The 13,288-nt window shown below is 52.5% G+C and overlaps 1 protein-coding gene across 1 annotated transcript in view; it reads left to right on the top strand.

Moving 5' to 3' along the window:
• The first annotated feature begins 868 nt into the window (after positions 1-868).
• PSD4 (pleckstrin and Sec7 domain containing 4) overlaps positions 869-13,288 on the top strand; it is a 29,566-nt gene continuing 17,146 nt past the window's right edge. The window contains exons 1-5 of the mRNA XM_049857022.1: positions 869-945; positions 8,512-9,585; positions 10,837-10,962; positions 11,447-11,525; positions 12,068-12,455. Coding sequence (XP_049712979.1) covers positions 8,626-9,585; positions 10,837-10,962; positions 11,447-11,525; positions 12,068-12,455 — 1,553 coding nt within the window. The 5' untranslated portion in view covers positions 869-945; positions 8,512-8,625. The remainder of the gene's footprint in view (positions 946-8,511; positions 9,586-10,836; positions 10,963-11,446; positions 11,526-12,067; positions 12,456-13,288) is intronic.

Consider the following 13,288-nt stretch of genomic DNA (forward strand, 5'->3'; position numbering starts at 1 on the left):
CTTGGGGCAGGGTGGGGGCCGTTGGATCCTCAGCAGAGGAGTAGGTGGTAGTTGCAGCTGAAGAAGTAGATTGTGTTGAGGAGAAGAGAATGGGACAGTGTGCTCCTCACCAGCATCAGTCTCACACTCGTGCATGCCTTTGGTCTGTATCCCATGGAATTCAGCTGTTGGGTGTGGATTTTTATGATCAGAGGCTCTGAGCTCTAATCCAGCTTTGTGACTTGCCAGGTGTACAACCCCAAGCAGTGAGTGCCATAACCTCTCTGAGCCTGCTTCCCTATCTGTATCACAGTATACTAATGCTTCATAAAGTAGGTGAGGGGTGATTGAGATGCTACTGGTGAACACTTTGTAAGCTACAAAGTGAATGTGTCAGCTGTCATTATCACTGACATGAGATGCAGCCACGCAAAAATGGAAATGCTCTTTGCTAAAAAAAGAAAAAGGAAAGTCACCCCACCTGGAGGCCCCCCATCTCCCGCGAGGTGCCCTGCAAAGAGCAGAGAGCTGGAGCAGAGATGAAAACCCAGTGACAAGAACCACAGAGAGGAAGGAGGTGGCGCCTGCTCACAGCCAGGGCACTGACACCTTCCCCTTTCTCTCTCCCAGGCCTTTGACTGAGTGAGAAGGGCAATCCCTGAGGGCTCTTTCTGGGCCTGGTGCCGAGCAGGGTGGGGGCCTCCGGAGAGCAGGGGTATGGGGAAGGGGACCAGGAGGCCTGGGCCTGAGAGTGGAGACCCCGGTCTTGTGGGCAGGAAGTGTGAGGTGCACAGCAGCTAGGAGCCTGGGGAGGCAGCTGAGCGGGAAGGGGTGTGTGTACTGGTGGTGAGGGGGGAGCGGAAGTCGGAAGCTCCAGCTGCCACACTCAGGGGGCGGACGGACTGTGCAGCAGGGGCCGCTCCTGGGGCGCCTAGGCTAGCTCACCCCTTCTTGGGCTATTCAGAGGTGAGCTTTGGGTGGGACCTGGGGGAAGCAGTCTTTGGAGGCCCATGTGTGGGCCCTCGTGGCAGAGGCTGGGGCGGGTGGGCAGGAATGTGATGAGGGCTGTGTGGGACGTGGTATATGCCCTGCTGCGTGCGTGCACACTAACCGTGAGCCTGGCCTTGTGCTAGAACCCCGGCCCTGCCCTTTCCTTTACTCTGTCCCCCTACCCCATTCTACTTCCCCTCCCAGTCTGGCCCTTTCTCAGATTTCCTGTTCTGGCCCCCCACTCACCTCAGTGGTCTGCCTTCCCATGTCTTCAGTTGTGAAGGGTAAAAGGCCTGCTGTGGGCCCTTGTGACCGCTGTGGTTTAGTACCTATGGGGTCTTTCATGGCCAGAGGCCCCAAGGGAGCCTTCACCCAGACCCTTGAGTCGAGGGAAGGAGGGAGGCCAGACTGGTCAGGGTTTGTGGGGAGCTGGTGGGCAGGTTGGGTGTCATAACTGTAGGAACAGGTTAGACTCAAACTCAGCCGTTATGGCTCTCCCAGCTTTACTTTGCCTTTTGGGCCCCACCCAGAGGCTTGGTTTAGTGGTAAGGAACGCTGCTTGCTGGCCTGCCGGGACAGCTCTGGTTTAAGCTTATCGTCCTGGTGTATTTATTAATAGTACCTATGCCACTCTCCAAAGTGTCCCTATTTATTATCCTATGGTGAAGGGAGCCAAGTAGAGGAAAGACCCCCGTCCACTGTCTCCAAACATCCCCTTACTCTTGGGCCTGAAATCCAAAATCCCCCAGTTGGAGTCACTCTGCTAAAATGCCAGGAAGGGGGGCCTGCCATCAGTGGATGGTAAGTGCTACCAGCACTGTGGTACCTTCACCAGGTTTAAAGGAATGAGCCCTAAGCAGGACTGTCTGCCCCACTTCCTGGGGCACCAGGACATCATATCACCCCTCTTCTGCAGATAAGGACTACACCCAGCACAGAGATTAAAACCTGGACTGCTGAACTCTCTGTGGCAGGAAGGTGAGAGGTCCAAGGAAGGGGTGAGGGAGGGTAGTGAGGATAGAGGGTGACCCCTCTTGATGGCCTTTGTCCTTCATGGTAGCAGCTGCTCTCGGTTGGCACCCAATCCTCCCATCCTCAGGGCCTGAGCCCAGGCCGGCCCCACACCACAGGGCCTCAGCACCACTGTCCTCTCTCTGCGCATTTTCATGAAGGTTCCTTCCGGTGTGGGCAGGATGTGGGGCCTTCCGTACTCATTTCTCTCACGGTGCTCTGGGCCCAGGTTCAGGCAGGGGTTTCTGCCCTGGGATTCCAGACTGGGGAAGGTTGGTCTACCTGTGGTTCCTGGCCTCAGGAGCTGACACACCTCACCCATCTCCTGCCCGGGCTCTGCGGGTACAGGGTGGCCACCACTTGTATCCCTTGATAGGCCAGGATCCTTCGCACTTTTTCCACAGGGAGGAAAAAATTTTAAGGGTAAAAGGAAGCAATGCTTGCTTGCTGAGTCTGGAAGCTTAAAGGGGATGTAGAGGAGAAAGAGAGACAGAAAGAGGCAGAGACAGAGATATAGGCACTCTGGAAGGAATGGTTGAGGGCAGCCCCTTGCGGAGCTGAGAGCTGAGGGCACCAATGGGCTGAGGCAGTGCTGAGGGATTTTTTTTTTTTTTTTTTATTATTGTACTTTAGATGAAGGTTTACAGGACAAACTTACTTATTCAACAGTTAGTACACATATTGTTTTACGACATTGGTTAACAACCCCACGACATGTCAACACTCTCCCTTCTTGACCTTGGGTTCCCTATTACCAGCTTTCTGTCCTCTCCTGCCTTCTAGTCCTTGCTCCTGAGCAGGTGTGCCCCTTTAGTCTGGGTTTGTTTTATGGGCCTGTCAAATCTTTGGCTGAAGGGTGAACCTCAGGAGTGACTTCATTACTGAGCTAAAAGGGTGTCCAGAGACCCTACTCTTGGGGTTTTTCCTGTCTCTGTCAGGCCAGTAAGTCTGGTCTTTTTTTGTAGGTTAGAATTTTGTTCTTCATTTTTCTCCAACTCTGTCTGAGACCTTCTATTGTGATCCCTGTCAGAGCAGTCAATGGTGGCAGCCTGGCACCATCTAGTTGTACTGGACTCAGACTGGTGGAGGCCATGGTACTTGTGGTCCATTAGTCCTTTGGACTAATCTTTCCCTTGTGTCTCTAGTTTTTTTCATTCTCCCTTGCTCCCGAAGGGGTGAGACCAGTGGAGTATCTTAAATGGCTGCTTACAGGCTTTTGAAGATCCCAGATGCTACTCACCGAAGTAGAACGTAGAATATTTTCTTTATAAGCTGTGTTATGCCAATTGAGCTAGATGTTCCCCGAGACCATGGTCCCCAGCCCTCAGCCCAGTAATTTGGTCCCTCAGGGAGTTTGGACGTATCTGCAGAGCTTCCATGACCCTGCCTTGTACAAGCTGTGCTGGCTTCCCCAGTATTGTGTACTGTCTTACCCTTCACCAAAGGTACCACTTACCTATTGTCTATCTAGTGTTTTTCCATCCCCATGCCTCCCCTCCCTGTGACCATCAAAGGTTGTTTCTTTTTGTGTGTAAACCTTTTCATGAGTTTTTATAGTAGTGGTTTCATACAATATTTGGCCTATGGCAATTGACTTATTTCACTCAGCATAATGCCCTCCAGGTTCATCCGTGCTATGAGATGCTTCGCAGATTCATCGCGTTGTTCTTTATCGTTGTTTGGTACTCTGTTGTGTGTATATACCATAGTTTCTCTATCCATTCATCTGTTGATGTGCATCTAGGTTGTTTTCCATCTTTTTGCTATTGTGAACAGTGTTGCAATGAACATGGGTGTGCATGTCTATTCATGTGATGACTCTTATTTCTCTAGGATATATTCCTAGGAGTGAGATTGCTGGATCATATGGTATTTCTAGTTTTCTAAGGAAGCGCCATATCATTTTCTAAAATAGTTGTACCAATTTGCATTCCCACCAGCAGTGTATAAGAATTCCAATCTTCCTGCAGCCTCTCCAAAATTTGTTATTTTCTGTTTTTTTGATTGTGCCAGTAATGACAGGCTGAGATGGTATCTCATTGTGGTTTTGATTTGCATTTTTTTTTTTAATAGCCAGTGATGGAGAGCATTTCCTCATGTGTCTGTTAATTGCTGAGGGCTTTTTGTTTGTGTGTTTGTTTTATTTTGGCTTCTCTGAACTGACCTGCAAAGCAGCAGATTTAAACTGAGAAGGACACACTATTTTCTGAGCACTTCCCCAGGGCCAGGCCCAGCATTAGCACTCACAGACCCATTCCCATTTATAACAAGCCTGCATAGTAGCTTTACTAGCTCTTATTTCCCACTTTTATAGATGAGGAAGGAGGTTAAGTATTTGACCTAGAGTTACATGGCTCATTGATTGCAGACTCAGGACTGGAGTCCAGTCTGTCAGCCCCCAAATCTGTGTCTTAACCATCACCCTACAGAGGCCCTGGAGGGGAGGAGTACAGGATACCCAAGGTGGTCAGCTTTCTTCCCCAGGGCAAGCTGTGCCTCTGCTGAGGTGCCTGGACCTCTTGTTCCTCAACCAGTGTACAGGCTGCATCCCCAAGGCCTGACAAGGCAAAAAACCAAGGGCAAAACCAAATCCATTTGTAAAAAGTACAATCCAGGTGTCAATTGGGCTCCTCCCTGTCCCAGAGTCTAGAAGAGAAATTGCCTCAAAGCCCCAGGCTGGGTGTGGGGTGGGCGTGGGAGATACTTCTGTCTTCTAGGTCCCCAGCCCTCATTTTCAGAGCCCTTCTTCCCCCATCAGCTAGGGTACAAAGCTCAGCCCGCCCGTGTGCTCCAGGAGAAAGCCCCTCAGGATAAAAATTCCCTGAAAAGTAGTCAACTGTGCTCAGGATGAAGGGGGTCCCTAGGGAGGTTCCCCAGTGGAGTGGCACCATCTCGTCCCCCCACCTCAGCTCCCTTCCCGCTCACTCTCTTCTGAAGTTCCAGGCCATTTTTCTGGATTATGCAGAGCCAGTCCGCTGGGCTCAGAGCTTAACGTTAAACAGAGTCATCTCGGTGCTCAGAGAAATGAAGGGCCATTTTATTTTAGAATTTTTGTGAGGCGCGGGGCCAGTCGCTTTCATTGCTGATTCTCTCCCCACTCTTGTTCTGGTTGGGACACCCGAGGCAGATAACCAGTTGCCACCCAGTATGCTCCACTCATGGCGACCCCATGTGTGTCAGAGTACAACTGTGCTTCACAGGGTTTTCAACGGCTGGTTTTTCGGAAGGAGATCACCAGACCTATCTTTCGAGGCACCTCTGGATGGACTCAAACCTCCGACTTTTCAGTTAGCAGCAGAGCACTTTACTGTTTGTACCACCCAGGAACTCCCTGAGACAGGCAATTTCAAAAGGGATATTACTAAACATCGGAGGGGGGAGGGGGGAGGGCGGGGAAGGGAAGAAGAAGGCAAACCAAGAAAATTCTAGATATGTAAGACCAGGGCTCTGCTTCCCAGTTCCTGGCCCACCTCTCCGTGATACAGGCTGGTCTCCACCCTTTGATCCTTCCCAGACCAGGCTGCCCATACCCAGGTGACTAGTGGGACTGCTGTGATGGCCATAAGAAGTGACTTCACCCTTCAGGTCATCCCCCCAACTTCTCTCATCCCACACCCCCACCCCCATGCAGGGAAGAGCAATTGAAAACAAAAACCAAAAATCTTTTAAACACAGAGCATCCCCTACACAAGCCAGGAGCACAAAGAAGATGACTGAATAGATTTCTGCAGGCTTTCTCTGCTCTGTCCGGGCTGCTGTCTGGGAACTAGGGCGAGCTAATGTGTTCCTGGCAACATGATCCTGATGCCCACAGGAATGTGCCCCAAGGTGGGCACACATTCAGATACAATGTGTGTAAGTGTGAGGGAGGTGAGGGCAGGAAAATGGGTCACAGAGGGGAGAAAGCTTGGTACCAATAGGCAGGATGGGAGGGGGCAAGGGAAGTGGGGCTTGGGGTCTGGGGAAGGAGGCTGATGGAGGGGGGTACCTGTAAACCTGGTGCTTCTCCCTGCCTCTCACCCTAGCTACTAATGGAGATACCTTCGTAGTCATTTCTTGAACCTCATGGGCTGGTTGAGGAGCCCTGGTGGAGCAAAGGTTAAGGCTTGGCTGATAACCGAACCTGTCTAGTGGCTCTGCAGGAGAAAAGACCTGGCGATGAGCTCCTGTAAAGATTAAGCATAGGAAACCCTATGTGGCAGTTCTGTTCAGTCCTATAGTGTCACTATGAGTTAGAATTGACTGACAGCACACAACAACAACAACGTGGCTGGTGGTTACTGGAGAAGGCTGGAGTGATGAGGTATTTCACCTCTTTGCTGACTGGTTTTTCTCCACCAGGCAGGCCTGGGGAGAGTGATTTGGGACCCAGGGTGTTGCAGCCAAATGCATTAACTATTTGGTCCATCCAGGGACTCTGGAGTTCATCCTGGTCCTGCCTTATTTCTCTTGGGCACTCTCTTGACAGAAGGCACAGGGCGGAGCGGTATTTTCTAGGTGACTTTAAACAATAGGTAGAACCCACCTGACCTTGGTGTGACCTTGGTTTGACCTTGGTTTAACCTTGGTTTAAAAGCTCTGAGAGTTACCATTTATTGGGTGTCAGACAGTGTGCCAGGCCTGGGCTGAATGACAGACACAATTCAGCTGGGCTAACCACCAGCACACCTCTGGGGTTGGGCTCTGAGAGGCTAAACAACTTCCCAGGTTCGCTCCGTCAGCTGGTAAGTGGCAGGGTGAGGGTTTGAGGTCAGGCCCACTTGGTCATTCACTCAGCCGCATACTCTTTACGTGGCTACAGAGGAATTGTCCCCTTGGGTCTTTTATATGTGCTGGTCAGGCTGGCAGGCTAGGACAGGGCATGAACCTCCTACAACCTGCTTGTGGCAGGACCTCAGCTGGGGGTGATGCTGGTGAGGGGTCTGGTCCTGGGGAAGGCCCCTGGGGCAGCACTCTGTCCATGCTAGAGGCCGAGGCACCTATAGCAGGGACTTGGCTGAGGTGGGTGCCTGAGGCAGAGCTGAGTTCAAGAAGGGCCGTAGACTGGAAGTCAGGTGGGCTGGGGTCAGATCCAAGCCCTTGTCTTACCACCTGTGAATTTTTAGGCCATTCTCATGGTTTGGCTTCCTTGTCTGTGACACCAGGGACAAGACCAGTGCCTGCTAACCTTCCAGGCACCTGGGTGGGTCAAATGGTTTACACTCAACTCTTAACCGAAAGGGTAGCAGTCCTAATCCAACTGGTGGTGCTGCAGAAGAAAAGACTGGTGATGTGCTTCTGTAAGATTACAGCCATTGAAAACCCTATGGAACAGTCGTACTCTTTAACACATGGGGTTACCACGAGTCAGAATGGACAACAACGGGTTTAGTGTCTTGGTTTTGCATACCTCCCAGGGCTGTTGTGGGGTTGAATGGGTGGTAGCTAAGGAGGGGCTGGACTAACTGTGCAAGTGGAAAGGACTGTTGTCTTGGGTATCTGGACATCACACATGGTTATAAGTCAGGAGCATGTGTGTGTGTTCATACCCTTGTTCCCAAAAATATTTAGATAGAACTTACACACGCATATAGTTCTCCAAGACTCTAAGTGAAGAAAATGAAAATAAGAAAAACATGTGATGAAGCCAAGGGTACATTTAATACTGGAAATACATGACATAAGGGCCCTTGTACTTGCTAGAGGTTCAGTTCTGCACTTTCTGACAGCCTATACCAAGAAGGAAACGGGTCGACTTATGAGTTCCACAGTGTCCATTGGATAGAAACAAACTGATTGTTCTGAAGAAGCAGGCCACTCCTGGCCCTGAACCTTGAGAGCCATGGAAGACGTGGGTCCACATTGTTCAGCACGCTTAGAGAAAATAACCTGTTTGCTTCTAACGAGGTCCTACCCAGAGTCTGGCTAGTGCATAGGGCAGCTCTGAGTTGATACAATGCAATGATGCTGCTCCAGGCCGACATGGTGCCCTGTCACCAGCATGCCCCACCCTCCCCAGAAGGCAAGGCTCTCTTTCCCCTGTAGCATGTTGTCTGTGCAGTGGTGGGGCAGCAGGGCTGAAGTGTCCTCACTCCATGAGGCCTGGGCTTGCCTTCCTGGAGCCCCTGCTCCCACCCTGGCCAAGTGGCACAGCTGCTACGGCTTGCAAGAAACCATCAGGCGAGCTAGCTGTGTGAGTTGGGCATGCCCCAGGCCAGGAGCTTTGGCAAGTGGCAGTATAGGACAGTATGTAGCCTTTCTTTCCTGGGTGCCTGTTTCTCCCATGTGTCTGTTCCATCCTTCTTGCCTCCAGTCTTTTTGGCTCCCACGTACTTCGGTTTGCTGCTGCTGTCACACAGCTTTGAGGCATTTCACCTTCTGCCAACACCCCAGTGTCTCAGTTCTCCGATCCAAATTCCCAAGAGAAGGGTCTGATTTGGCTAGTTCATCCTTTTCAGCTAAGCCACTCCAGTCAAAAGATGGACTCTCTTTGGGGCAGGTGCCATCCAGCCTTGACGATCTCCTAACTTGACTTGCTTTGGGCATTTCCAGGGTAGATATGAATTCCCAGTGACCCCGTTGGCCAGCACGCACCCTAATCTACAAAATGGGTTTGTGAAGGCAGACACTTCTGGGGGCTCCCACGCGGCTTTCGCTCTGTGGACGATGGGTGACGACAGACTGTCTGACCACACCACATCCACGGAATTTCACAACATCTATTCGGGAGACGACCTGCAGCCCAGCCCAGGAGTGCCCTTGAGGGAACTGAGCAGCCAACCTGAATCTTCTGGACCTTGTGGGGAGCAGATCTGGGCCTTCGAGCCTTCTGATTCCAGGGGGCAAGATGCCCCCAGGGGCCCTGATGCACAGCCCATGCATCTGGAGAGCTGCTCTTCCCAAGGGGAGTACAGGCAGAGAACAACACCCCCTGGGTCTCCTGGGGACAGCCATCCTCTGGGGAGCCCACAGCAGAGCCAGAGCACTTCTGCCCAGGTCATGTTCTGGGCTGGCATCCTGCAGGCCCAGATGTGTGTCCTCGACTTGGAGGAGGAGCTGGAGAAGACAGAAGGGCTCAGGGCCGAGCTGAGATGCTGCCTCCCCACTGCCCCTGCGGACTTGCCCCCCTTCCCCTCCAGCGCAGCGAGTCCCCAGGACTCGGGCCTCCACCCAAGGTCCCCACCCATGGAGGAGGACTTGGGGGAAGACAGTAGTGGGCCTCAGGGGGAGAGCCGGGGGTGGTCGAGGGAGGGAACGCCAGGCTCTTCTCCAGAGTGGGGCACGGAGGAGGAGAGCCTCTTTTTCGACAACCCCCTCTTCCTGGAGAGCCCTTGCTCGGAGACCAGCAGTTCCAGAGAGCGCTTTTCCTGGGAGTTCCCAGACACCCTTGTGGACGAGAGGACTGGGCCTGGAAGCCCGCAGACCCAGGAGACCCCACTTGCAGGAGGTGGCGTTCCCTGGCAGCTGGGAAGTGAGCCGGATTTGGGGGACGGCACAGATGATTCCAGTGGGCACACCACCCCTCCGTTCCCTGTGCCCATCTACAAGGTGCACTCTCTTTTCTGGGCCACAGGGGACGCCACCGAGGGGGCTCCCGCAGCACTTTTGGGCCAGGCGGAGAGTGAGGTAAGGCGCGTCCGGGGAACCCACCCAGGCTGGTCAGGGCAGCACATATGGGGAGGGCCTTCTGGAGTCTCCAGGCCCAGAATGCTCTTCAGATGCTGGGGTCTTTTGGTATCCTGGGATAATATAGCAGAAAATAAGGACTGCTTTGGCCTTCAGAATTATGAGAAATATTATTGATGCCATGATGTCACTTGGGAGCCCTGGTGGCACAGTGATTAAGAGCTTGGCTGCTAACCAAAAGGTCGGCAGTTGGAATCCACCAGCTGCTGCTTGGAAACCCCATGGGGCGGTTCTACTCTGTCCAAAAGCAATGGGTTTGGCTTTTGATGTCACTTGAATATCATGGAGATTAAGTTTTTTTTAAGTTCACAAATGTCTCCATCTAGCCAGCCCCAAAGGGCTACATCTGGGTACCTTTGGAGAACAAACAGCTCCTCCAATAGCAGCCTGCTCCAGGCCATTCTCAGATTCTGCCCCTCCTACCTCCCAAACATTCCCAGCAGGGCAGTGGTCAGCCTGCAAGGGTGACTTCTTTCCCTAATGATGAGATGTCTATTTTAGTAGGTCTCGCCCCTTCTTTTCTTGAGAGATTTCAGTATTTTGTTATTTTGTGCTCGTCATCTCTCACCCTCCCCCGCCCCTTGTCAGTAGATCAGGCCTTCATGACAATGGCAGGGATCCTTCATATTAACGAGGGTGTGGACAATAGGAAGCACGGTTTTCCCACGGAGGCCTCTGCTTGAGAGATAAGGCAGCACGAAATGGCAGAGCCAGGGCTGTAACTTTCTAATCTCCCGGATCCCACAGAATAGAGAAGAACTGTTAGCCAGAGCAGCTCTCACACCTGAACCCTGAGATCAGAGGAGCTCCCTGAGTACTGACTGAAGTCCCCTCAGCCCATAGGCCGACCAGGTCCCCAGTGTTAGGTGCCAGAGCTGTGTCCTGTGGAGGTGCATTCTCTCAGGACCTTCTTGCTCTAGGGGCCTTGTGGGGGAGGCCTGTGATCACAGTCTTTGGAGCTGGGTGTTTGCTTGAGTTCTGGGATGGTAGAGCCCAGCCCAGTGCCTGGGGCCTATCGCCTATTAACAGCCTCTCCTTGGCTGGGGCCCCTAGGGGCAGGGCCATCTGGGCGGACTGGAGGGAAGAGGATGGGGGCAGAGAAGACTAGAGGACTTTTGGGTGTGGGAAAGGCCCTGGAGGCAATTTCTATCTGGTCAAACCTGTCTCCTCTCTTTCTCCTCTCTCCCTAAGAATTCCTCAGGAGACATGGTTGTTCCTGCCCCATCTGTAGCATCTTGTGTGGACAGAGCATGGGCCTGCGAGTCAGGACACCTTGGATCTGGCCCTAGCCCTGCCACGCACCCTGTGCAACCTTGGGCAAGTCACTTCCTTCCCGTTTCTGGGCCTCACCTTTTCCATCTGTAAAAAGAGGAGCATGAACCCCATGATTCCCAGGGCCTAACACCAACGTGGACACCCTGGTGGCGCACTGGTTAAGTGCTATGGCTGCTAACCAAAAGGATGGCAGTTTGAATCCACCCAGAGCTCCTTGGAAACTCTTTGGGGCAGTTCTACTCTGTCTTATAGGGTTGCTATGAGTCGGAATCGACTCGATGGCAACGGATTTTGTTTTAGCACAAATATTTCTAGGATGTAGTGTTTCTCTCATGTAGGATTCCTCTTCTGACTGAGGGCCCTGACTGGTACTAGTGTCCTCTGGGCAGGGGGATGGGAAGGGGGGTGCTTCTGTGTGCCTCCTAGTCAGTCTTCCCCTCCCCTCCTCTCCCTACATCCTGCCTGGCCTCTCCCTCTTCTCTCAGGGTCTCCAGGGTTAATGGAAACTCTGTGCTTCTCTCCACAGGCTATGCTCTGCCCTGAGGGCTGGCAGACAGAGGAGGGTTCTTCCTGGCCCCAGGTGCCGCTCAGCTCCCAGGACACAGGTGAGACCCAATCTGGGGGGAGGGGATTCGTCTCCTGGGAAACTGGGTGGTGCGAGTCTTTGGGGTCTGGAATGGGGACAAAGGTAGTTCTTGGTCCCTGGCTATCACTAAGAGGCCTTGTTGTATTGTACTGAGCCAGACAGACTTGGGGGAAATCCTGCCTCAGCCTCTGTGACTTCATCCATAAAATAGGTGTAAAAATACTGATCTTATAGCACAAATGCAAAAATGTACAAAAGAACCAACATTTTTGATGCCCAATTCTCTTTGTGGTTTAGCAAAATTCCTGAACTGCTGGTTAAATTCCTGAACCGCTGGTTGCCTCGGGCTGGAGTCCTGGGAGGCTCTGCCCGCTGCCTCCGCATGTGGGAGAGGTCACTGCCCAAGGCAGGGACGGGACATGCTGCCCAGCTCCAGGGGAGGAGTCTCAGAAAGGGAGCTTCTGGAGGTGGCAGCCCAGGCCGTTCTCCTGGCTCTGCCAGGCCCCCTGACCCACAGCCAGCCTCCCGCCTGTGTCAGCCTCGCCCCGTGTTCTTCCTCAGGGGAGACGGATGCTGAGCGCCTTCAGGATTCTGCCACTTGCACCTTGGCCCCTGGCCCCAGGGGGAGCCCAGCTTCTTCACCACAGCCCAGCAGCCCTGAGTCTGAGAGCAGAGCTCCTGGCCCCTGGCCCAGCCCAGTGTCCTCCCAAGAGGGGAGTCCGCAGCTTCCACACCATCACTCGAGCAGCATCTTCCCCAAGGGGACACTTGATGCTTCACACCTTTCACTCTTGGAGACAGACGGGGCAGAGCCAAGTTCCCTGGAGAAAAAGGAGGCAAGGGAGGCCCCAAGCCCAGGGGAGGAAGTAAAGAGCGAAGACGAAGACGCAGTCAGGACTAAAGAGGCCAGAGCTGCCCAGCAGGACGTTCACTCGACTTCTGCAGAAGGGTAAGTGTCAGACTAGTTATGGATGCTCATAAGAATGCCCTGATCTAGATGGAGCACGAGAAATGCACGCTGCGATTTAACTAAGATTTACTAAACAGGAGTCCCTAGGTGGTTCCAATTGTTAAGCACTGAACTACTAGCTGAAAGGTTGGCGGTTCAGACCTACTCAGGGGTGCCTTAGAAGTAAAGCCTGGTGATCTGTTCCCAAAAAGTAATGGCCTTGAAAGTCGTATGGAGCAGCTGTACTCTGGACACATGGAGTCCTCGTGAGTCAATGGCAACTAATAACATTTTCTAAGCCAGGATTATTTGACTGGGAATCAGCAGAGTTTTGAGAAAGGCTGTTGTTGTTAGGTGCCGTCAAGTCAGTTCTGACTCATAGCAACCCTGCGTACCACAGAACGAATTACTGCCCAGTCCTGCACCATCCTTACGGTCGTTGTTACACTTGAGCCCATTGTTGCAGCCTCTGTGTCAATCCATCTCGTTGAGGGTCTTTATCTTTTCCGCTGACCCTCTACTTTGCCAAGCATGATGTCCTTCTCCAGGGACTGAACCCTCCTGACAACATGGCCAAAGTATGTAAGACATGGTCTTGCTTCTAAGGAGCATTCTGGTTGTACTTCTCCCAAGACAGATTTGGTCGTTCTTTTGGCAGTTCCTGGTATATTCAGTATTCTTCAGCACAGTATATGCAATATTCTTTGCCAGTCTTTTGAGAAAGACTGGAGGCTTTAAAAGGACAAGAAATGGCAGAGCAGACAGTCACACTCCTGGACGCAGTTTTGGAATGTGCTCAGGTGGGGCCATGCGGGAAGTGCCCAAGGCAGGAG

This window comes from Elephas maximus, chromosome 17, assembly GCF_024166365.1.
Source record: "Elephas maximus indicus isolate mEleMax1 chromosome 17, mEleMax1 primary haplotype, whole genome shotgun sequence".
Lineage (NCBI taxonomy): Eukaryota > Metazoa > Chordata > Mammalia > Proboscidea > Elephantidae > Elephas > Elephas maximus.